This window comes from Halyomorpha halys, unplaced genomic scaffold, assembly GCF_000696795.3.
Source record: "Halyomorpha halys isolate HHAL.00 unplaced genomic scaffold, Hhal_1.1 Scaffold1029.1, whole genome shotgun sequence".
Taxonomy (NCBI): Eukaryota; Metazoa; Arthropoda; class Insecta; order Hemiptera; family Pentatomidae; genus Halyomorpha; species Halyomorpha halys.
This window is the reverse complement of record NW_027106971.1, coordinates 250,438-278,169: the sequence shown is the minus strand read 5'-3', so window position 1 is coordinate 278,169 and position 27,732 is coordinate 250,438. Positions and strand designations below refer to the sequence as shown.

Here is a 27,732-nt window from a genome sequence, read left to right as displayed (position 1 = left end):
TTAAATTTTTATAATCCATGTTCTGTTATATTTTATGACATCAGAAATTTTATAATTTAATCGAATATCTTTTATTTAATTAGCTTTGAATGTCATTTTTTCTTTAATTGCTAATGATAAATATTCCAGGAGCTTGTGAAAGTGATTATCCTCATACTGACGTTGAGGTCCCTGTCAACCATGAGGAGCCTGTAGAAGGAAACAACGATCCTAACAAAAATGAGCAGAACGGGGAAGTGGAAGACAATAAGAACGAGGAACAGCAAATAAATGAAGAGAATAAGAACGAGACTAAAAAGAGTGAAACAGACGAGGGAACAATAGGTAGGATAATGTTTGTTAGCTGTGCCACTGGAAGTGAAGACACCAGTGCCTTACCTCCAGCGGCGCCCCCTACCGAGTCCGTTCCAGAGCCGATGGACACAAGCGCAAATGGTAAGTGATCCATATAAGTCCTAGTGCATTTTCGTCATGTTAATCACGTTTTTCTTCTCCACTGTGTATTTTTGTTGTTTTCTTTATGTATTATTAACCACTCGTCTTGTGCTTAAGTTGGCTGAATTATACTCAGTGCTTTTATCTTGGACATAACCTTATTATTTTGCTGTATTGTGCCTATTTGTTGCTCTGTGTTTGTTGGGGTGATGGTTTTGTTTTTGAAGTCTTATTAGTTACTTAGTTAGTTTAGTCTTTGCTACATAATTTGACTTGGAGAAAAGACGATTATTCGATTTTGTAAATAATTTATTCGTTAATATTTAGTGCTTTTGTAACCACTTAATTTTTTCTTTGATGTTTAATACCTTTATCTTTGGTTAAATAAAAACTTAATTTTCTGGATAATGGTTTATTATATAACATGTCATTTTAATAAGGTATAGTAGACATCATGAAATAAGGCTAGTAAGCATTTTTGCTATGTTGTCTCACTTAGTTACAACATAGCAACATTCAGACTAGTTCAGCCTTTAAATCTTCAATAGATGGCGTCCTATGTTACCAGTTCTTCTATTTCACATAGTTGTAGAAATAAGATTTTAGAAGCAAAATATTAATAATATGTTATCAAAATTAAAATTTTAAATATATGGTTTTCTGATTTTTGTATATTTTCAAAATCAGTATTGACTTCATTTTATCTTTGCATTGATTCTGAAATTCAAAGATAAAACTATCTAGTGACAGGGACATTTATACGTTTTGTTTGGTCAGTTACTATTTTGCACTTGGTGTTGTTTTATTTTATCATGGTCAAATGTGAAACAAGAAGTAAAGAATTTCTAACCTTTTATCAGTGAATGGTGAGTTAGGTTATGAAGCCGGAGTCCGCTTTGTGATTTTTCAGATCTGTCTTATTTCATGATATCTACTGTAAAGCTAGTAATTCCTTTGTTCATTTATATAGAATTTAAAAATTTTAAAATCATTATTTCAGTGATAATCCTTTCCAGTCATAGTCCATGAATCTTTCAGCACAACATGTGTTACTATTTTCGGAATTTCTTGTCTCTAGAGACTATTCTTATATATTTCTGACGAATTAGTGATTGAAATTGAATTACTAATTTAATATGTTAACAGTTTTCACTTTGTAGATTTAACAATGAATTGAGGCCAAGTAATTAAAATGAAACTCTAATGGATCTGCTTCAGAAAATTAGTATCATTTTCCCTAATAATGGATCTTTGGCATTTATTGGAGTGGGTTCTAATTTCTGATGATTAATAAAATCATACATTTCTTAGGCATATTTGATTTTATTTAGTAAGATTTTGAGTAACCTATAAAATGATGGGAAGGATGGGATAATACTGAACGCTTGGGCTTGGTTTTTATTGGATAGTTAACGTTTTTATATATTGTTTAAAAAAAAAAAATCTGTACCACTACAACCCATGATGGGTCAGGGGTTTAGTACTTTGTAAGAAAATACTGTTACTACTGGCCGCCAGATTTTTACCCAATTAAGGGTACTCAATTAATGAGGCCGGGTGGATCCTATGAGGGCTCCAGAACCCATAGGGTTGACTCATGGCTACAATATAGCAGAAAACATTTTTCTGCCCAGCTGGATTCGAATCTGGGTCCTTGGGGTTAGTAGCATTGCGCCTTACCACGGTGCCACCACGCTCCCTTTTATATTGTAATATTCAAAATATATTAAAATTAAATTAAAGGGAATTTGAAAATTTCTATTCATTCTCATTTATAAAATATAGCTTTAAAGATGACAAGGTTAAATGAAAAGATCAAATATTAAATAGATATGAGAATTTTGTTTAAAATTATATATAATATTATTGTTTCTTATCTTAGGGCAGGTTTCCAAGACAATCAGAATATAAAGTCACTTAACTAAATTAATGACTACTTTTACAAATATAATTATATCATAGGTAGAGTAAACTAACCAATTATATATGCTTCTTTGATGAATATTGGTTCCCGATGTCTTCGTTCTAAAGATGCTACCCTGACAGTAGACAAAGTCTTTGTCCTCTTCTAGCTTCCAGGATACGTCCATTCTCCCGGCAATCCAAACAAAGAGTGATCTTCCTTCAATGATATAATATTCTTGGATGACTGCTGACTATGACTATTTTTACTCCATATTTGACTGATCAAAATTGGTTAACTTTTTGGTTTAATAAAACAAATAAACAATATTAAAATGGTGATATATAAATTAGAATATACTAAAAACTATTTATATATAAAAAATAACTATTCATATAAAAAAGAAGATATTACAATATATCATGAAGTTGTTAAAACTATTGAGCAGCAGGAGTTGAAGCGTTGTGAGACATGCGTTTTACTGCTTACTTGGCAAAAAATTATCCTTTTCTCAAAAGGAGAATCATGTGTAATGAAAAGAAAGAGGATTGTATCTGACAACGGGTGTCAGTCTGTTTAGTGATTAATTATTACCGAAAAATTGGAACACATGCTAAAACCAAATTTACATCCAAAAAAATTATTGGCTTTGGTGTTGTGGACAATAGCAGGAATTAATTAAGAAGAATTAATTAATTAATTTTTACCCAGAGGTGAAACCATCGCATTCACATTGTACTGCAGTAATAGTGATGCAATGCATTAAAATTTCAGTGATATTGCCATAATGCATCAAAAACTTGTCATAAAAACCACCTGCATTGATTAATTAGAAGAGACCTATTCTCTTACACGAAAACGTTAGACCTCATGTTTCATGACAAACAGTGAAAACACTGAGCTAGCTATGTTATTAAGTCGTTATTCATCAGACTTATCTCCAGCAGATTTCTATCTGTTATAAACAAAAATTTTGATTTATTTTTAGTTATATATTTATCGTTTATACTTGCCCATGCTCAGCGGAGAAGGGGGTGAGTTAATTTAAAAAAAAAAATAATAATAATTGCAAAAGGGGAAAAATAATAAAATAAAGAATAAATCGCTCCTTAGACGCCACGTTATTTTTTTCAAATAATGAAAACCCCTAAACGAAGACTACAATATACCCCTATATAAACAATTATTGAACTATGACCACTGGCAAATACCTTAATAAATAAATAAGAGTTATACCTACCCACCTGTGGAATTATCGTAATATTAAGTGAACAACAAAAAAAACATAAGTAAATTAACAAGTTGAAAGCAGTGTATATGCATAAGAAAGAACAGCAGAACTGTATGCATTTAAATTTAATAATAAAAATAAATATATGTACACAGAATGAAAAAAGAAAAAAAAAGAATTCTTATCAATTAATAAAACAAACACAACATATAGGTTGATTTAACCTTAACTTAAATGCTTAACCTTGTTAACTAAATTTACACGACTACACAAACGAGGAACATAAAATAAAGTTTAGTTCGAACCCCACATAGTCCTTGGGTGTACTCCTGGCAAAACACAAGGTTGTCCGACTTCTCCTTTTTGGCCACCGTGACATCTTCCCCAGAAGTATGAAGTTGACCCCTGCCACAACTTTCCTATTCAGGACATGATGAAGAAATGTTGCCACGCACTGCACTATATCCACACTTATAGTGTTAATGACCGTCCATTGAAGTAGAACACCATAATTTTGATAAACAAAACATACATGATGTTTCTCATATGGTGATATTTCGATTCAAACAGTAAAGACACAGGGCCTGATAAACTATCACCACTTCATATTGAACAATAGTAACTCGTTCAAAAACCAAGCAGTCACCTTCTCAAAAACCAAGCCCCCTTGTCTACGTAGATATCGCTAGTGTGTTTATTTCACCATGACAACCGTAACACTGTTCTGAAATTTGAACAACACCTTTAAAATAAAATTTTTAAAAATGATTCTGTGGTCAAAAACACTTTTTCAGACTTCATTTAAATCCTGAATTTTTTAGTTAGAAAATGAGGGTAAATATTATGAATACAAATTATTTGATTTCATAAAGTTATTTTACTAAATAACCTTCCCTGTGAAAACTGTCGACCCAATAGATTAAATAATTAAATGAAACTAATTGCTTGGTAACACTATGGCAGGAAAGGGTTAATATGTTATGATTCAGTATTATTTATTAACAAATTTGGAAATTTATAAGATTAATAGATTGATTTTCTTATGAAAGATCTTATACACTTTGTTATATTAAGATATAAATATAACAAAGAATCTATTTTTTAGGTTTATAACTTGTAGTTAATTTGTTATGAACTTTTTCTAATTATTCCTTAAATATTTTAAATCATAATTAACAGTTTGCTACCTTCACTTTACTTCTATAGGCTATTAGTATTGCATTTTGATTTTATAGTTTTTAGCTGTATTAAACTGAGTAGATTTTTAAAAAAATACTATATTATTTAGTATTTGCATTTTTATTATTATTAATTTTTTTTTTTTTTGTAAATATTAATGTTAAACATTGTCATATGTTTACTGACATCTTTAAACACAATTTTTTTAGTACATATTGTATTTGAAATAAATTAAAATATAATTGCTAGTTTAAGATAGATGGTTAATTGAATATGTTTAATTATGTGTCGACATACTTGGATGATTGATAAGGTTTGATGCAAGTAGATGTTTAATCACTTGAAAACAACGTATTAGGACATAAACAAAGAAATTTAAAGTTATTAGATTGGACCAATCATTAAATAGATAAATGGTAAATCTCTTTAGAGTAATTTAAAAAGTAAATGAAAGGGTTGTGTTAGGTTATTTTTGATCATTTCATCATGTAGATTTAGAATTTGTTCAGGTTTATGAAAGAGAGGTAATTCTAATTATTATTATTCCAAATTCATTCTTAATTTGACTTTTATATTATGTTTTAAGTTAAATTGAAATGTTTTTAGAAATGAAAATTTAATATGACTTTTTTTTTTCTATTTTATGATTTTCTTGTCTTTAAGTTTTACATAATGATTTTATATAACTTAGTAATCCCAGCTTTCAATAATATTTAGATTTTCTCAATAATCTCTTTATGGATGATAGTTCGGATTTTCATAAATGTTGCCGTGTTATTCACTCACTTTTGGATCTTACCATTTCATAGTTTCTAAAAATTTGATGCAGTTGTTTTATTTTTATACTCTTGAAAAAATGTGAAATTTTGCTGAGACATGTCCAATCATTTTTGAATTAGATTGTTACAAAAGTCTTATCAATTAACTAAAAAAAAAAAAAAAAGGACAAGTTATTGAATTGCTCTAGAAGATTCCCTAATTTAGATAGATATTTGTAGTATATTTTGTTGCAATTAGGAATACATAATATCTATTATATATAAATCATTTGATTCTCTAAAGTAATATAATTAATAGTAGAAATATGTATAATACAAATCTTGTTGGTGAACTCCTTTTTTATACTTTCACTTGTTCTCACTTATAATGAACATTCTTTTAGTTTTAACTAATGAAATCATCCCTTAGCATTACTGGGGTTGTAAAAGAAAACAATTTTTATAAAAAAATTTAATTTATTAAATCTTCAAACTTAAATTTCCAATAAAATATGTGAAAAAAATATTAAATAAATAAAAATAGTTATATACATTCATATTGTTGAATTTTTTTACACCATTATTCCTAATTTCAACATCTCTCTGCAACAATTAGTATAGATTTCCGAGATTACTCTATAATTTGATGAACGAACACGTGTTATTGGTGTTTATTGACAATGATAATATTTTTGTATATTATATGGAAGGGGATGGATTGTACTGTAAAATGAAAACTGTAGTGTACTTCTAGCTAAATTATGGAAGCTTCTACCGCAGTTCCAAAAGTTTTTGTTCTCTGTTTTTTTTTTTTAAGCCCATTTATGAAAACAATAGCTGTGATTCAAAAAAGGAATGGATATATTTCACGAGGAGAGTGCAAGGTTTTGAGGTCACGGATTTAATTCATATTTTGCAGAATGGTAGATTTAGTTTCCCTATTCATGAAGGTATATGATTATTGGGGCCACTACTCAATAATTTTTTAGATATTCACAATTGAAGATGCAAGTCACTCACTAAATTCAGTAGCAGCAATGATTCCTCGTCATTAAGAGCCAGGTTGAGTCCTTGGAGGGTGAATAACTTTTTCTTTATTTTATGTTTATTTTTACATGTAAAGATACATAATGGAGTTTAAATAGATTGGAAATTAAATGTCTTTTATGACTATAAACCTTATAAAAGTTTTATTTGTCATTATCATTCGTGTAAGTACACAATAATATTTATTACAAAACAATAAAAGCATTTATTGTTTTGGAAGAAGATTGTTGACCGTATGAAGTAAATTGTACAAAGATAGTCCGGGTGGCGGTCAATAAAGTTGGTTAACAATAAATAGTTTTCTTTTACTATTTTGATACATTTATTGACTGCCACCCGGACTATTTTCCTACAATCATTTATTGTTTTGTAATAAATATTATGTAACGGATCAGGTTGCTGTTAGACTAAACCCTTAATTGCAAATATCTAAAAAAATTATTGAGTAATGGCCCCTATAACCGTATATCTTCATCAACAGGGAAACTAAATCTACCATCCCACAAAATTTGAACCAAGACCTTGCACTTCCCTTGTCGGTAAAATTTTTCATTTTTACAATTTTATATCAATAGAACAACTGTGCCAGATAGTATGAAAATATGAGAAGGTAAGGTTTACAGTGTATTCAAATCACTTGGAAAATACACTGATATAATTATTATGTAAGACTGTTTTGTACATGTTATTTTATCCTTTTTATTGATATTTTTGTTGTATTCCTGTTCTAATTATCATGCTTGTTCAATTGCTTTATCAAGAAGTTTTTTATTTTTTTTTACATCAATGACAGTGATTGCTTCTCTTTAATTCAATTGAAATCCAAATCTTCAAAATATGACTTCTTGCCGTTTTATATATTCTACTGGATGAGTTTTATTAAAGTAATTAGATATAGTGAATGAAAAGTCCTCTTCCTTATTCAAATTTATTTTCATTTTATTTCATTACATCTAATAACGATGATTCGGGGCTCCCACTCTATCGTCAGGCACCTACAAACAAATTCACAACAATTCATCATATTAAAAAACATTAAATATTTCTTTTAATATCATATTTTCTTTTCTCCTTATTAGGTCTTAAATTATTAATAATAAACATATTGTTGTCAATTATATAAAAAATTAATAATTAAAAATTCCAAACATAATTATAAATAAGGAGATCTCAATTCTAATGTGTCTTCTTGAAAGCAGATTATCTTTACCATTGATAAAAAATAGATTACAAACTAAGACAATTCTCTCCTACCTCTGTTCCACAAAAGATGACTAATATATTAACAATGTTTTTTTAAACTATATACATCATCACACTAATGTATTAAATTGATTGCAATAATCAATACTATTGTACAACATTAAATTGCTAAATGGTTTTCTATGTCTATGTGTAATGTGTACATAAATGTTTGGTATCTGTCTTAAAATTAATTGCGTTACCAATGTTTTTTGTGATGGTGATAGCCCCGAAACGTCGTTATTAGATGTAATTAAATAAGGAAGAGGACTTATAATTTCACATTTTGTGAATGAACCATCACATTTTATAACTAAAGAATTTTCATTTGAAAGGGTGAAGGAGTTCAGCTATCTTGGATCGCAAGTAAATATGGATAATGATATTCGAGCAGAAATACATCGCAGTATTATGGCCGCAAATAAATGCTATTTCTGGAGCACTGAAGCATTTTAGGAACAGGGTTATTTCCCAAAACACAAAGATACAGCTGGATAAGACCCTGATGAGAGCAGTTCTCACTTACGCCTCCAAATGCTGGACATTACCCAGTTCACAGGAAGCCCTCCTCCTAAGGTTCGAGAGAAGAATATTGAGGAGAATTTATGGCCCAGTTTGTACTGATGGAATATGGAGAAGACTCTACAAGAACCCAGATATTGTTAGAGTAATCAAAGTAGGAAGGCTTCAGTGGGCTGGCCATATATTAACAATGACCCAGGATCAGATTCCTAGGATGATCGTGGACAAAAGAATTTATGGGACAAGGAGAGTAAGAAGACCCTAGTTCCAATGGATCGATGGAGTGGCAGCGGATGCCAGGTCCATCTTAGGAATCTACAATTGGAGAACAGCAGCAACCAATAGAGAAGACTGGCAGAGAAGACAGTAGGCCTTGACTCTGCAAGAGTTGTAGTGCCACAAATGATGATGACAACTTTTCATTCACTATATCCAATTACTGACTTCTTGCATATTGCACGGACTGTCTTCCTAACTGTCCATTGTTTAACCTAATAACTTCACTTCTCCAATTTCAATTACTTCAATGTAAATCAAATGATTTAATTTCTTTAATACAGTATCTATTCCTTTATTCTCTTTCTTGGTAGTTCATACATAAAGTTTACTCTTTATATGTTCTGATGAATGTCTTTGCTGTTTGTTTTTCGTCAATTAGGTGTTGAAGTGGGGCTATCTGTCTTCTATTTTTGTTATCAACAGCCATTTAACATGTTTTTTTAATGAGCTTGAAAATAAGATTCCTCAAAAAAAAAAAAAAAAAAAAAAAAAAATGGTATATATTATATTTATTTTTAGGAATCAATTTACATCCTTAATTCACTTTTTTATTCTTTAACATTTGAGGATTTTGGGCTCCATAGCCCATTATCCAGTCCTACAAATGAAAATATTTCCAATCAGCAGTTTACAATTAACATATAGTTACAATCAATAAAGTTTATATTGCACCTTAATAATTTTTTTTTACACATTTACATACAAAAATTCAATATTTAAATATATATACATCATTTGACTAATTTATGACCATTTACAAATCTAAAATGTTTCTTGAGATTGAGCCAAAATTTCTTAATTATTGTTCTTAGCATTTTGTGGACATAATAAATAAAACAGATTTTTAAAAACTATTAATAATTTGTAAGATTACAAATTAAAATCAATGCACAAAGTAGAGAAACAGTATTAAACAAACCCTTAAAGAAATAATGATGCAGGGCTCAGTGCAGTGAGATTTGGATAAGCAAGTGGATAAAAGGAGGGAAGTGCATTTTAAAAGGTAATTTATAAATAAATAATAATATGTAAATTTCAGTAATTACTTGAAAAAAAAAATTAAATTGACAAAACTGTTTTAGGCAAATATTGTTAGGAAACAGCAATAATGAAATATAAAAAAATAATCCTGTTAATAAAAAAATTAGGACTTATATTCTTTTGGGAATATATAAAAGAAATTTTTAATTTAAAATTTAATTTAAGTGAATAAAGGGTATAAATTTACTCCTGAAAATAAATATATCTAATATAATAATCATAAAAAAAAAAAAAAAAATTGCTGCCTCTAAAGACACCAAGAACCTACTCCCAGAAGTAATCCAAACAATCAATAACCATTGTATACAGTGACTATGTTTAAACTTCATGGCTCATTTGTTGCATGTGATTTTTGATGGGATATTTAACATTGGGTCTGGTATTGTCGTGGAGTAAAAATCACCATTTCATTTTTATTGACTTAATGAAGTAAGATGGTCCAGGTGGTTGTCAAAAAAGTTAACTCAAAATAGTACAAAAACTGTGTTTTTTTTTATACAGTGTTTATTAAACACCATCATTTCGCCCCACTTTACAGGGTCTCATCATGACTAAAATACAAGATACAAGAACCGAAAAAAATATTGTATATTGTGGTAGGACTATAAGATAATATTTTTTTTAAATTATATAAAAATGAGCAGTATAAATTAAAAGAAAATGGAATATGGAAATAAGAGATAAACAGAATAAAGTATAAATAAGTTCACACTATATTTTTAATATTCAATATAAACAATTAATAATATATTTTTGTTTTCTTATAGTCCTACCCTAGTTAGTCATATTTTTTTATTTTTTATATCTTGTTTTTTAGTCTTGATGAAGCTCTGCAAAGTGGGACGAAACTGTGTTTCATAAATAGTTTTTATACTATCTTTTTTTAACCGCCATCTGGATCATATCCCTTCATTAATTACATTCATAACCTTCTAATACAGTTTTAGAAAACTCATGTTTGTAAAAAGCTTGCTTTGAGCTAAAATTTATGTCGGTCAATGTTGATCCCACTTATGGAATAAGGAACCGACCTATATTTTTACAAAATTTTGTTTTTTTTAGATACTATTATGTATCAGATACATTCAGAATCAGTAAAAAAAATAAAATTGGGCAATGTTTTTTATTGTAGAGGCTGTTATGAGCAATTTGTTGGTAATTTGATTAGAACAAAGTTGGCTTGGACAATATACATTGAAATACTCCCTTCAGGATGTGAAATTTAGGAAACACTTGCTCATTTGTTTTGATAATGCTTTTCCATTCTCAACATTTCTCTATTATCTGTTGGTATTTTTATCTTTTAATATCTTAAATTTCTTAACCCTGCATTTTTCTTCACTAACAAAATACGTTTTTCTATTCTGGGCCAGGGTTTATGGTTCTTCCAAATGATGATGAAGCACGTAAAGAGGGCTATATGAAGTGAAGTATGGAGTGTCTGATAAATAGCAGCAATGCTTGGAATTGGTTGTTTAGTCCACTTTTCATAAAGCTATCCAATATTATGGGAGACACTTAGCTGCAAAGTGAGGTAACTGTTTAACTTCGCTCTTGAAAAGGTGGGTTGTGATTCAGGAATTCAGACTGATGATACCATTTTAAATAATGGAATTGTGGATGACATAGGCTTTGTTTTACATGTGTCTGCAAATCCTTGCAGGTCCCTCAACAAAGCATTTTTAAAGTTTGCCAAAACAGCAAATGCTACAGGAATGAGTGTCGATCAAGAGAAGATGAGATAGTAGCTGTTTGAGAAATAGTGGAAATAATTTAATATAAATTTCAGAATGTGGATCACTTTAGCTATATAGGATCAGTTGTGGGAATAAGATATCCCTCGAGACTATCCAGCGAATTGTGAAGGCCAACAAGTGTTATTTTAGTTTCAGCAACCACCTGTCATCTCTTGCCAAACAAAATCTCTTCTCTACTAGACCTGTTCTTACTTACGGATTGGAGACATAGGACCTCGCAAGCTCTGAAGAAGAGGATATTCTTGTCTTTGAGTGGAAGATCCATCTCCACTCATCCAGATCAATTAAGATCAGTGATAATTGAAGAAAGAACAATTAGATCTATGATCTGTATGGGGATACAGATGTAATGAGACACATTGGGTTGGAGACATTTCTAGAGTATGGACATGACGGCTGTGTGGGTTGGGGCACAGGTCCCAGTGTGCTCAGTTCGGAATGTTGTGGGTTCGATTCTCACCTAGGGTAGTTAATATTCATTTTTCGGCGGTCTTGAAGAATGAATCATGACACTCTTACCTTGGTTAGTATGTGGCGGCAACTCAGGTAGCCGTCAGGGGTTGGCAAAAAGGACCGCCAGGCCCACTTGCCAGACCTGTTCCTCTCACCAAATACCAGTACCAGCACCAGTATTTCTTTAGTGCTGGAACATAATTTTCGAAGGTTTCTCTACAGAAGGCTCTACCCAACAAGAGGAAGAGGCAGACCATGGCATAGATGGGAAGGTGCTGTCATTAGGGATGTCCAAGACCTGCTGAACATTCATAACTAGGGATTGGCCATACAAGATGGAATCACCTGGTGAATTATCTATTATAAAATCATCTATTGAGAAGGCCAAGGAGTACATCGGTCTGTAGCACCTAGGAGTTAGTAGTTAAATAGTTAGTTCATTTATTGAATGGCAAAGACTGATAAAGTATGGTGAAGTATCCCGCAGTGAGTTCACAATTTCTGGAAAGATAATTATTTGCAATTGTGGTCGGTTTTATTCACAGGTGAGTTTTACTTTTGTCTGCTCTACTCCAATGGTCAAGACAGTGTATGGAATTAACCATTAGAGTAATTCTCTTAATGTAATGTTCATGCATCCCAGCATTTTCTGGCAATTGGTTTTGGTTTAGGGATAAATAAATTTCACTCTCATACAGAACTGAGTGGGATTCTGATTGCTCAGAAGTACATCAAGGAAGTGCTCCTAGAGATTGTTATCCCATGTTAAAAACAACCATGTAAAAAAATAAAAATTGTGTTATTAGAATTATGAGGGAAAATTTGAGTTTCTCTTTTGTTTTGTTTTTTTAGATGTTGAGTATATATCAATAACATTTTCATTTCATAACGCAAACTCCATACCGATTATTATTCTATACATTATTAGATACTGAAATAATGTTGGGTTTTTTGTTGAGAAATAAAAGTACTTAAAATTAAATACTTGAAAAATCTTCGATATAGCTTATAAAAAAAAAGTTTGTTCCTTATTGTATATGAGGGTTCTGTTGATGATGGTTTTAAAAACAAAAAGGAAGTGGAAATGTGTATCTTAAACATTTATTTGCTGTTATGTATGCTCGTCGCTTGTTCTTGTCCAATTCAATCACTTTTTGTTTATGTAACAAAAAGAAGAATAGAAACTTGTTTACGTTAGAATGAATATTAGATTTGGGTTACAATATATGTTGTTTTTTTTTTTCAAAGATAATTAGGCCTTATCACAATCTGCTAGTATATTTTAATTTTCATTATAACTATTACAGAAACAATTGTTGACATTTCAGTAATTTTTATTTTCTGAAGTATGAGAGAACAATTTTGTAGCCTGATGACAAAATGTTATAATTCTCTTGAAGATTGTAAATTTAGGAAAAAAATAATTGCTAGCATGCTATTGTGTAGATTTGACTTACAATTTACCTCCATTGTTTACTTATCATATACTTAAAAAAATTTACTACCTTAACCAGCATCTACGAAGGAGCCTCTAAAATGTGAAAAAAGTGATTTATAACATTTTTTTCATCTGAGCACAGGATTATTATATTTTTTAATGAGGTATTAATTGTTGACCGTAGATTCAATATGAGGAGGAAATGGTCGGGGGGTGTGGTCAGTAATGACATACACAAATAAGTAAAAGTTGTCTTATTAGTACCAACTTTTCGAATGGAACTTCAGTACTGAAAACAAAAATTAAGATAGCAACTATAATATAGAGGGGAAAGAAATTAATAAAAATCAGTATTAGTAGTAATTTTTTCTGATATGTTCAATATTTGTTTTGTATAATTCTTACCTTTGCTATATTATATTTCATCTTCTATTAGTCAACAGTGTCTACTTAATTTCTTGTTATAATGTTTCTTAGTTTATTTGATATATATATAAAAATTGTTTTCCTCTGAATTATGTTTATTATCTCCCTTTTTGTTTTCAGGCCTGAAATTTCGATAAAATAAGTTTTACTTATTTGTGTTTATAATGACTGATCGCACTCCCGACCATCTTCTTCTCTTGAACTTTTTTTTTCACACACTTAAATAATTTATATTATACAGAAACAATTAATGTTTTTGTTAAATTTTTTTTTTTAATTTTGTGATATCCTATGTACAATTTCCTTTGCAATTCTTAAGGGTCTTATATTAATGATGTTGGTCACTTATTTATCCTTGAATAATTTATATATTGCAAATTATTATTTATTTTTGTTATAAATAAAGACCCTTAGATTATATTTATAGAAGTCAGTAAACAGATGACAAAAGTTGGCTTAGCAAGAGTGTTGTCAGTATATGTTATCATGTAGAATTCCTTGGTCCGCCGAAAAGGCGCCATCGCCTAATCAAACACTTGACGGAGGGTTTGCTCAAGGATGGTGTTAGCGCTGGACCTACAGGTAATTGTTCTCGCTTGCTTAACTTCTATTTCTTTTATTTTTATATTTCTACTCTTCCTTCTCTTTCTTTATGTGGCAACTTTACAAATCTGTCCACTTCTATTGCATGGCATTTCAAGCTTATATTTTTTTTGTTTGCATATTGAAATCGAGAGTAATATTTAAAGACTGTAGTGATTAATTGGATGCAAATTTTTATTATTTTTGTTGTTTACTATGTTTAAATAAAAGTTATATAAAGTTGAACATTAGATGCAAACAAATGGATATTTTATTTTTCAACTATGCTATATACATATATGCTATGTACATGTTTGATATATATATTTTAAATAATTAATGCAATAAATTGCAATGAAATTTTATGTATATGTGTATTTATATAATTACATTTTCTTTAAATCTATTATTCATCATAAAATCATTTATTCTTATTCTATATTGAATTACTAATATTAATGTTATCATCCAAAACCAGTCCAGTCCATTTTCAAATTAAAAATTTTTTATTTATTTAATTAAAAGTTTTGTTAGTAGATTATCACAAAGTAAAAGGATTTTTTTTTTTTCAAAAATAGTTGAATTACACGTGATTTAACTGTTCTTGATAAAAATTATTTTATCTTGTCTTAATCTAATACCAAAAAATTTTCAAAATGGATTTGTCTGGTTTTAGATTGTGAAACCTTATATCAATATTTACTGAAAACATAAAATGAAGTCATATTTATATTTTATGTATACACTTTTTAAAAAATCTACTATTTTTGCTTAATATATTGTACTATTTATTAATTTTTAAAAATAAAGGTGCTATAAAAAAAAAAATCAGTTTTATTATAAAAATTTGTGATCATTTTTTACTTAAAAATTTTTTTTTTTTTTTTTTATGAAATCTACAGCGTTAAAATGATTTGTGGAGAATTTACGCAATTGCTGACTTAAAATTAATGATAAGTTTAGAAAATTCTTTCACATGTTTATTTTTCAATCATAAATAATTTATTTTAAATATGAAAAATATTTTTTTTTTTTTAGGAAATTATGAAACAATAATTATAATATTTTTATATCATAAATGATATAAATCAAATTTACACATATTTTTAATAATCACTACCTCAGTGCCTTCAATTACTGATCTGTATCAAAATCTCCATAAATGTTTATGATACCGTGTAACCAGGTCAAGTGGGCCCTGGATGTGCGAGAAACCTCGACTCCTGTTAATTACAATGAGGTCCTGACCTTTTGCATTGAAATATCTATCTTACTAAGAATTTTAAAAGCTTAGTAATTGAGATTTTATTCCTTAGATTTTTTTTTTTTGTTTACTTCTGTAATTAGGTCTTGGTGGCTCAATAGCCTGTATAAGTAAGACAGGATCAGGTTGCGACATTTGAATTTCTTCCGCACATGCTTTGTTTTTCAGTACTGTCTAAGGTTTTGTACGATAAACAAGTGGATAACATTTGCAACAAATGTCTAAACGATAATGTAATTCATTAAAAACTTCTGACATATTAGATTATAATAGTAGAAAGTCATGTGACAAACTATGTACAGAGTTAAATGTACCAAAATCTACCCTTTATAGAATTATCGAAAACAATGAGAAATTTGTTAAAGCATGTAACAGAATAAAAACATTCCAATAAGTTGTCCCATGATTACAGAATTCGACAGAAAGCTTAAGAATTTGCGAGTAGGCTCCATATTGATAACTTCATCTCTATAAATAAGACAACTGTCATTGTAAACCTGCCTATTTGGAAAACTGGGCAAATGAAAAACCTCTTTAAGTGACAGCGAATCCCAGAGGTCCCTCGAGGTCCCAGTTACAGGTCCTATTGTATTAAAATATCCTCCCCTCACAATATCAAAATATCCTCTTCCATGGTATATTATTTTTATGATGAGGTAACCTTATTTTTATTCATTTTTTTTTCTAAAACTTAAATAAACATGAATTAATAAATGAACTGCATTAAGTGAGGGTTATAACTCAATGGGAGTCTACCGTGCGTACTAGAAGGTCTAAATTTAAATTAAGATAAATTTAGAAAAATCCTTGCAGAAACTTTATCAAATATCAAATTTATGAAACCACCAGATGGCTAAAGAATCTCCTTTGCTTGTTGGCATATAACATAATATAGTATTATATAAATGTATATCCTGCAATCCTTATTGAATATTTTCCTTATGAATCTTTGATTGGACTGTATTTGATGAACATGAAAAGATATCTCAATTTAGGATGAGAGTCTGTAAAAAATATTAAAATAAAATGTATGCTTTTTCTTGAGACCTCAAAAGAAGATACAAGAAGGAAAAATATTGCCCAACTTTGTGTTCTGAGAGATGTTCCCCTTCTTGTAGACTATTAATATTTCAGTATTCTATTCCTTATACCCTCATCTGTTTCTCCGTCTTCATTGACTACACTCCCTTAATAGAGGAGTGATTCAATTTTTTCAATAGGATTATCTTGTTTCACAACATACTTGTTGTACTAGTATCAAGAAAATAAGGCTTATTTTTAAAGTGATTATTGTATATTTGTTATTAATTTTTTTCAAAAGTGAAAATTTTTTTTTTAAAAAGGATTGAACATAAAATGAAAGTAGAATTTCTGAACAAAGATAAAATAAAAAATAATAAAGTAATCAAATTCAGAACATTTATTAATAAATTGATTAAAAAATGTATAAACTTATTTAATTCTATTCTTAAGTTTTTGTTGCTCGGAAAAGTGATCAAATATATTTCATTTGTTAAAATATTTTTTTTACTTTTTTGGTCCTACAAAATGTACATCCTTGAAAAATCAATGAGTGTAAACCTATATATTACATTGTGTTGCAGATAATGAAATTGCTAGTGAGGAGTTGGAGAAAATGAGCAGTGTACTCCCAACAATGTGGCTTGGAGCTCAAAACGGTTGTATTTTTGTTCATTCTGCTGTCCGACAATGGAAGAGGTGCCTGCATTCAATAAAACTGAAAGATTCAGTGTTGAGCATTGTGTAAGTTTTAAATTTTTGTAATACATTCATTATTACTATTAAAATGTAATATTTGAGATAATGTAGAAGTATACTTATTAATACGTTGACCATACATGTGTACATATTTTTTTTTTAAATATGACTATAATATATATTAAACATTACAATTAAATCCAATTTCATAAGTCATAGATAGATAACAATTTAGTAATTTAGATATTCATTAAATGTAACCCATTTCAATCCTTAATATAGTTGCACCCTGACCTGACATAAATTTGCATAAAAATTAAAGAAAATTTTCTAATAAAACATTCAATGAGACTGAGATGTACAAACAAAAAAGTAAGGTAAAATTTATTGTGGATTATCAAGTACAGAACAGGTTCCTCTAAAATGAATAAATTACCATCAAATTCTTTCTTAACTACTATTACTAAGGAGATCTTAACTAATATTACTAAGAATAATTAGTAATTTACATTCCAAATAATATGCTATCTAATCCTAGTTTAATTCAGGAATTTCCCATCAATTTATTATTACATTTAACCAAATTAATAAATTAATTTTAAATTAAAGCTTACTTCATAAGCTATATTAATTACATTTTATATTATTGATTTTTTTTTTCTTGTTTGACTTTCATTTAATATTGAATTATGGGTTTTAAAATTATTTTTACAGACACGTCCGAGGAAGAGTTCTTTGTGCTGTTGCTAACTGTACTGTTGCAATATTCCGTCGTGACAGTGATGGACAGTGGGACCTGAGTAAGTATCATGTAGTCGACCTTGGTCCGCCCGTTCAATCCATAAGATGCCTTATAGCTGTGCACAATAAGGTTTGGTGTGGCTATAAAAACAGGATTCATGTTCTTGACCCTGCATCAATGGCTGTGCAAGTTTGTGTTTTTATGATATTGTTATTCGAACTGTTTGTATATTTATATAAAAATTGATATTGAATCAAAATAATAATATTGCAGAAATCATTAGATGTGCATCCTCGTAAAGAAAGCCATGTAAGGCAGATGGCTTGGATAGGAGATGGTGTCTGGGTTTCGATTCGCTTAGACTCAACTCTTAGGCTCTACCATGCGCACACTTATCAACACCTCCAGGACGTGGACATAGAGCCATATGTCAGTAAAATGTTAGGTATGTATGTTTGGATATTGATGTATAATGCAATGCTTGCTAAATTTATCTTTGTATAATAGAGAATGTTAAATTGATATTATTGTATAAATTAGCATTTGTTTATAAAAAGATATTTATTATTAATTCTTAATTGAGGGGTGCCCTACTTTTTATAACGTGTGCCACAACCAACTGGTTTCCACATTTGATGCGTGCCACAACTGTTCTTCTCTCCTTTGCCCTACCACTTTCAATTTTTTTTTATTTGGCCTAACACCCTGACCACTGTTGATTAAACATTATTTTCAAGCCTTGGTGGCTTGGGAGCATGTCTGATGATAAGCTATCGTCGATGGAGGTCATTTTTCTAGTTGGCGTCAAGAGTGGTGGGTAGAGCTCTAGCACCTCCCTTTTACCTTGGATTGTCCCAAACTGTGTTTAGTACTGTCTTTGCTTCCACCAGCAAAGATCATTTTGGGCTCTACCTCTTTTAATAATTTTTATACTCCTTCAAATTTTTTTTATAATCGAATTTATTTCTTTTAGTATATAAATTTATTTAATTATTTATTATTTTATTTTACACATTTCTGATAACATTTTTTTATACATTAAAAAATTTTTTACATTGTAATGTAAAAATATAAATACATGTAAATGTTTTATAAAAAAAAATGTGGTGATATACATTAATATTCGAGAGTCCTTATTCAGTAATTCAGTTAATAAAACTTCCAAAACAGTCAGCGGGCCGACCATAGCTCAGATGGTAATCGTTCTGAGATCTACAGGCGGCACCGGTTCAAATCCGGCTTGGGGGCGTTGACTTTTTTCATTAAGTGACGGCCCCACAAAATGAAAAACTTGACCTTGACTCCCCATCATGTTTAGAATAGGTTGGTCACCTGTAGATAACTAGGTAAACATCACTTTCGCTGTGGATTCCCTAAGTTATGTATCAGCTGATTACATACATAGATTTAGTAGTATACATTGGTGACTACAATAGTCATCATGGTTAAAAAAACATGTATATAAACTTTCTTTGGCTAAATATTATATTTTATACATTATATAATGCTTATTTAAATTAAAAGAAAAGATCAAAAAATCATGGTTTTCCAGAGGAATCTCTGTGGTCAAAGTGTTAATGCACCACGACCTGTGAGGCTGCTCATCAGTATAATGAGGTGTTTAGATATTGAGATTAGTAGATTATATGAATGTTATTGAAGGTGATGAGTTGATTGATTTATACTTTTTGGGGTACCCTATGCTTTCCAAGCCTAACAGTGAGGATCTCAAAGCTAGAAATCGGTTACACCAACAGACCCTAAAAATGTACTAGTTAGAATTCTTTGACAAACATTTATTTAAATAAAAATAAAATCAGATATTAAAGCTAACTACAAGATAAAAATACTATGCTTTTCAATTTTATTGAGGGTGATATCACAAGTTATTATAGGGAAAAATCCCTGATTTATCTGCGAATACAAACTAAATTAAATAAACTCTGCTTTAGCAATTTTTACAATTATTCACAGTAGACTCTCTTCAGCACTGTCTTTTATATCGGAGATGAAAACTAGCACTTTACTTATCCCTGGCAACGCTATTTCCCCTTTTACACCTATAAAACTCTCGTAGTCTCTCCAACACTGAGACTTCAACTTCAGTGCCATATCTCTGCTTCCTGCATCTGTACTGTAGAACCTTCTCCATTGGTTACCAAACAATCATTTTTCTACCCTTTAGGTCCTTAGTCCTTTGTCCCTTACTCTCACTTCCACAGCCTTCTGGTTCTCACTTAAACTATCATATATCGAGTGATACACTACTAGACAATGTGATATGCTATTTATTACAGAATGTACACATCGATAATCCTATGAACTTGAGATTGAACATTTATTTATTTATATATATGTATATATAGTTGACTGTAAAACTTAAATATAAGAAGATGATCAGGGTTGCAGTAAAAAAAAACCATTTGTCCAGAAACAGCTTTAGACTGTAGATGTCTTTTTGTTTTTTCAATATAGGTTAGCTTTGATCCCATAAGCCGCCATTATTCTATACCATTTTCACAATAATTATTTTTATACATAACTAATGCTTGTTTTAAAAATAATTTTTCACCTTTTGTAATTTTTTTAAATATATCTACACAATGAAGACTTTAAAACTATTATTTATTGAATAAAAACGTATATAAGAAGTAGCCATATATAACCTACTTGCTAATTCTTATCTTGCAATAACTCAGAATTATTTCTAACTTTCAGAAAATTGATATAATAGCAAATTTCTTCTTTTTGTTTCTTTTTTTCTGTAAAATAAATCATGCCTGTAAAAATATAATAATATGAATAAAAACACATTAATACAATATTAAGTAGAAAATAATAGATAATCATTAACAAGGCTTCCGAATTCAGTTTTGTTTGGAAAGATTTTCAAAATACAGTCCAACTCTGATTGAAGGTATATCTAATTTATTTTTAATTAAACCTGTGTTGGAAAAAATACTGTTCACACAAATATTTTGAACCGAACCTACAAGAATTTTGTTGCGCTAAATCTCTGAGGTTAGGAAAATTTTCTAATCCAATAACTTTCAGCTCATCCTTTGCCTCTCTGCCAATCAGTAGTACTCTTTCATTTAAATTTAAATCTATATTAATAACAATAATAATAATTTATTTATTTGTTTATGGGGCAACCCAAATAGAGTTGGCCTGTAAAGTACATAATTTAACAATCATTGTAATAATAATTAAATAATAATAACAATCAGCAACATATTTTATTATTATACAAGCTAATAACAAATCAGAATACCCAAATAGTGAATTAAAAATCATTTATATAAGCTAATAACAAACAGTAAACCCAAACTGAGATTATCTACATTAGTGCGAAAAAAACAGAATGGAAACAACATTACTTAATAAAATAAAAGAAACAAAAATCATGCATCTTATTGTGAAGATAGCTAATAACAAACAATTAACTTAAACTGAGATTATCTACATTAGTCATAGTGAAAAAAACAGAACAAAAGCGACATTACTTACTTAATAAAATAAAAGAAACAAAAAACTATACATCTTAATATTACAAATTTCTTGTGTCTCTTTTAAAATCCACTTTATAATTAATGTTTTCTGATGTATAAATAGCCCTGAGTATTTTTCTTGGGAACGTATTATACAACAAAGTGTTAAATGACAGATAACCAACTCATAACCTTTCATTAGTGAATGTTAAGTTAGGTTGTGGAGCGAGAGTTGGCAATGCCATAATTTTCTTGTTTTCTGTTGTCTACTATAGGTTAAAAAGCTATCAGTTGCCATCTTTGCTTCTAACTGAAAGCCCTGCAAAGTGGGGCGAAACGTTGGTTAACAATAAATAGTTTACTTTTACTAATATAATACCTTTATTGACTGCCACTTGGACTATCTTCCTACAACATAATAAATAATGTAACTATAAAGAACTAAATCATTGTTTAGGTTAGGTTAAAAGAAATTTGTTCTCTACATAGAACAGAAAACAGATATAGGTTATTATGCCTGGCAGTCATTTTATCATGGATTTATCGTTATCGCCTTCTATTTTATTTTATTATTTAAGTGTTCAATTTAGTATAGTAAATATATGAATATGCAAACCAAATATGAATAATAAAACCAGTGCTTAGAAAATCATTCCAATTTCTGTCTGAGTAAATTTGAAAATATTCATATGAAGTTCTTCATTTCAGCAAGAGAATAATGTATGTTTACTTCTAGATATTTGTTTGTTTGTCAAATCAAAATTATTTATTTTACTTATGTAGATATTTATCTTATATAAAATATGCTCATTTCGTGTTAATGGGCCACTTAAAAGTTAATTTAATATTTTATGAGTTATAAGAAATTTAATCAGAGAAATGTTTCTGTTTCGAAATATTCCAATATTTCTGGGTTTTAAATAATAGAATGAAAATATCACTAGTCTCAGGCTGCATGGAAACTTTCCCGAAATGTAAATATTGATGTGTTGTGCATAAGAAAGCTTTGCTGATTATTTAATAACATTCATGAAAGCTTTATATTTACAGTCGTGGCAGCTTTAAGTTCTATATATTAAGATGTATTTTGTAAATGTATTACTTGCATGTTGTTGCGAATAGATATTATAGAGTTAAATATATGGTTGAAGGTTTTTTTTTTTTTTATTGAATTTCATTTGAAACCTTTGGCGCTGCAACCTATAGTTTTGGTCTGAAATAAATGAATTTATAACAGAGATGGGCAAAAATTAGCCATAGTTGAAACTAATAGTTAACATTGCCATGGATATGGTATTTATTGATCAATGGTCCATTGATGAATAAGGGTCGTTTCCATGGCAGTTTCAGCTATTAGTTTAAACTATAGATAATTTTTGCCCATCTCTGGTTTATTACTTCAATCTAATGGAGGTTACTTTACAGGAAGATAAATTTATATAAAATAATTAATGCTAGTTTGTTTTCTAATTGATGCATTCCTATAATCATCTTCATTCCTTCAAAAATAAATAAAAGTAAAATTGTTGGAAACAACCAAAACAATTCGAAACTGATAACACTGTGCTTGGCATAATCTCAATTTTTCTTCAAAATTAAACTAGATTTATATTGTATTTATTCTTTTATAAGATAATCACACTGTAATAACATTTTTTTCTATATTCTAAAGGTTTTACAAGTTTTTTTTTTACATTATTTTGGATTATTTGACATTGTCTAAATGTTTTATAAAAAATGTCTTACTCATTAACTTTCTGGAATCCTTATTCAGTAATTCAGATAAAAAACTCCCAAAACATTTATGTATCAGCTGATTGCATATATAGATTCAGTGGCATACACTGGTGACTACAATAGTCGTCACAGTTTTAAAAACAGATATTTAAACTTTATTTAGCTAAATATTATATTTTATACATTACATAATGCTTATTTAAGTTTTTAAAAAATATTAACAACAAAAATCAAAGTGCACCATGGCCTGTGAGGCCGGCATCATCATCATGAACTGTTTAGAACTTGAGATTAGTAGACTATATGAATCTGATTGAAGGTAATGGGTTGATCAATTCACACTGTTGGGGGTCCCCTATGCTTTCCAAGTCAAACAGTGTGGACCTCAAATCTAGGAATTGGTTACACCAACAGTCAACGTGAAATGCTGTGTGTTATCTATACATAGGTGATCCTTTAAACTTGAGGTTGTACATGTGTTTATTTAGCTTACAGTGACCATTACAGATCCATGTGATTTTCCATTATAACGAGGCGGTCCAGTTGAAGCCACATTTTACTTTGATCATCGCAGGTTCGCTTAAGAGATAGTAAAATCAGAACAAAAAATTCGAAATTTTTATATTGTTGTAGGTATGTTATGTTATGTTTTTTAAATTCCCCTCTCTTTTAATCTCAATATTTCTTCAAAATTAAACTAGCTTTACCAAGTTGGGCGTGATATCGGAACAGTGATGAAATAAAGCAACTTTTGTGGAATCCTCAAAATTGTACCTAGAAAATTCTTCTGAGTATTTCTTGGAATTATTCTGTTTCATTTATTTTATTTGCTTTTTCTGCTATGATCACCTAACCAAGCAAGATTTTCTTACTAATGGAATCCTATCATAAAAAAAATTCATCGTGAATTCTGTAAATGGTGACAAAAGTTGAGAAAATATGCATTTTTAGGGAGGAGAAAAACTTGTTTTTCTTTGGAAACTGTTTAAAAATTTTTAATCATGAGAGATAGTTGACTGTGGATGACATACCAGGAGAAGATGGTTGGGGGTTGCGGTCAAAATATAACACAAATAAGTTGAAATAACTTATTTAATCGTGCTGTTTTAGCCAGAATTTCTAGCCTTCATCAGGGCTAAGAACAGAACAAGATAACAACCAATGAAAATAGAAAATATGAACAGAATGACATAAAGTAAATAATTGTACAGAATGGAATTAATAAAATTAAAGTGATGAAAGAAGTGGAAAATAATATATATATAGGTAATTGAATAAGTAGGTAAAATAACATAATTAAGGATATAAAATAAAAATTTGAAGTTATATAATGCAAAGAAATATGAATATTTTAGTTTATTAATAATTTAAAAATTAAAATTATGGAAAGAAAACATAAAATTGAGAGAAAGAAAATATATGTAACCATAATATTAGATAAAGAAGCAGAATATGAAGTTAAGTTTAACAAAAGAAGTGAATAGAAAACAAAACAAAAAAAAATTGAAAACATCAATAATAATATATGGTGAACATAACTATTAACCTAATAATGTGGGTAAAGAAAATTAAGATAAGAAGGGGGGGGGATAGGGGAATAATGATAGGAAAAAAAAAATAATAAAACGAACCGCCAAGTGGGTTCTGCGCCACGAAAGGCCAGACTCAGAATTATAAAATACGTTACGGAGATGACGAAGTGTTTTAAAAATTCATATCTTGACAACGGTTTGAATAAGAATTCAGTTCATTATTGTCTTTTTTATTGTTAGCTCCTCAGTTTTTTCTCCTTTGCACTTATTAGTTTTGTTCAGAGTATTTTGTGGTGGTTTTGCATAATACTTCTTTGCTTAATACTGAGAAAAATGATATTGTAATCTTTATTGAACAAAGAATTTTTTTTGCATATTAGTTTAATATAAAACCAAAATATCCTTTGATCTTTATCTCTCGCTTTATTTATTTTTCTCTAACGTTTTGGCCCTCAGGTGGTTATCAAAAAGAACCTAAAATTTTCATATATTTCACTTATCACATTAACACTTTTTTTCTACTATCAACCTTAATAGCTTTGTCTAAGTATTTTAATAATTTTCCTATCGCAGGTTACTCTGCTCACGTAGTTTATCCTTAAAATCAAATAAATTTATGAATTAATATCATATTTTGCTTGCTTTGATAAATTTCTAAAAAATGGTTATCCACTTACAATATTTATATTCTTTTTTCCTCACATTAATTATTAAACATTTTTCATATTTAGACTGTATCCAAATTTACAGTTGTCCATGGGAGATAAGAAAAATAAGCTCGGTTGTGATAAACCGTCTAATTAATATGAAGGACCAGAAAATAATTTTGTAATATTTGAGGTGATCTGGATTGTAAGGGTTGAATGCAATATAAGACAATAGAAATAATTAAAGATAAGATAAAATACAAGAAATAGAATAAATTAAATGAATTATAATGATGAGAAGATAGTTGGCCGTGTATAATATATATGAGGAGAAGATAGTTGGGGGTGCGGTCAGAGAATAACTCAAATAAGTTTAAAAACTTATTTATTAGTGCCAATGTTTCGGCTGGAATTTCTAGCCTTCATCAGGCCCAAGAGCAAAACTCAAGATAACTATTAATGAATAAAGGATACATAGAATGATTAATATAAATAATTGTACAGAATAAAAATTGATAAAAATAAAATAATGAAAGAAGTGGGAAATAAAACATATATATAGGTAATTAAATATGTAAGTAAAATAACATAATTAATGAAATAAAAATATAAAGTTATATAATGCAAAGAAACAACAAAATATGAATATTTTAATTTAATAATAATAATTTAAATTTAAAGTTATGGAAAAAAATATATGTAACTAATGAAATATGTAAGTCAAATATTAGAATAAAGAAACAAATTATGAAGTTAAGTAAGACAAAGAAGTAATTAGAAAATATGACAATAATAATAAGTGGTGAACGTAACTAATAGCGTGGGTAAGGAAAAATAAGAAAAGAATAGAAAAGGAGAAGGGGGGAAGAAAGGGAAAAAAAAGAATAAAACATAAGATACACCTGGCTTGGAAGACGGACATCCAAGTGATGTCAGCATCAAGATTCTGAGTTAAAAAGTACGTTAAAAGAGATGATAAAAGTACCGGAAGATGAAGAATACATTACAAGTTATTTGGAAAGTCTAATTTATCTAATCTAACTGATTTCATTAGTTACATATCTTTTTTTCCATAACTTTAATTTTTAAATTATTATTATTAAATTAAAAGTTTATATAACTTTATATTTTTATTTCATTAATTATGTTATTTTACTTACGTATTTAATAACCTATTTGTAAGTAAAATAACATTTTATTTTCCACTCCTTTCATTACTTTATTTGTATTGGTTCTTGTTTTTTGTTCTTAGTCCTGATGAAGACTAGAAATTCTGGCCGAAACGTTGGTACTAATAAATAAATTTTTTAACTTATTTGTATCATTCTCTGACCGCATCCCCAACTATCTTCTCATACAAATGAATTTTATTGAATTCTTAAGGGTTGATAGTTGCAGTGCCTATAAATGTTTCTATTTTGTTTCATAAAAGATGGAAAATAAGGTGAGGTGTATTGGATAATTGGATAGAGAGAGAATAATTGAACCTGATATAAACTTATGTAATAATCTTAAAGGTTATAAATCTTCAGAGGTGAATACAGAGTTACATTGATAGAGATAGTGGATACTGAATTACTACATAGCAAATTAGTTCAGTATCGTGTACAAGGAATGAACATGGAAGTAAGTAAGCTGAAAAGGGTAAGAAAGGAAGCACATTTGCTATAAAACCAAACTCGATTGGGGGCCGTCTACATAGTGAAGTCATAGTGAAGTATACAACGTCCAATTTAGTGGAGGAGAAGGCAGCTAGAAAACACCATGAAAATCTAGTAAGCTGTGTGTTTTGAAGATTTTATAATATATTGCCTTTCTGAAAACAGTACAAGTCTTATCAAAAACCTACTTTCACCAGGTTAGGACTCTGTAATCAACAATTTTTAGTGATTAATATATTTGCTCTTGCTTTTGTATCACTTCAGTTAATAATATTTCTAAAATAACATAATTTAAATGTTGGAGAAAACTAAATAGTGAGAGATAAGAATATTTGTTTTAATTAAAAAAAAAAAAAAAGAAGAAGGTTTTTATATACTGATCATAATATATCTTATCTGGAATAGCTTTGGGTAAATTTTCTGGATAATTGGGGTTCTGCTGTAGTAAAGTGAACCCTACAATGGTGCTGAAGTTTTTTTTAATTTTGGCCCCCAAACCATTACTTGTCCTAAACCTTTCTTCTGTAAAACATTTTTGATCTGTTCTTTTGCAATTTAATCATTAAGGACACTAGCTACAAAAAACTTTTCTCATTGAGATAAACAAAGTTTTAATGGCCATTAGGGTACTTTCCTTCATCATCTC

The 27,732-nt window shown here is 29.1% G+C and overlaps 1 protein-coding gene across 18 annotated transcripts in view; it reads left to right on the top strand.

Annotated features, from left to right (window-relative positions):
- Positions 1 to 27,732, top strand: part of syd (JNK-interacting protein syd) — a 94,244-nt gene that overhangs the window by 41,310 nt on the left and 25,202 nt on the right. For 16 of the 18 annotated variants that reach the window (XM_067045274.1, XM_067045273.1, XM_067045272.1 and 13 more), the window contains 5 exons: positions 130 to 435; positions 14,204 to 14,293; positions 17,162 to 17,321; positions 17,991 to 18,207; positions 18,292 to 18,463. In XM_067045274.1, the coding sequence (XP_066901375.1) occupies positions 130 to 435; positions 14,204 to 14,293; positions 17,162 to 17,321; positions 17,991 to 18,207; positions 18,292 to 18,463 (945 nt within the window). The remainder of the gene's footprint in view (positions 1 to 129; positions 436 to 14,203; positions 14,294 to 17,161; positions 17,322 to 17,990; positions 18,208 to 18,291; positions 18,464 to 27,732) is intronic. The other 2 variants (XM_067045276.1, XM_067045275.1) reach the window with 1 other exon arrangement.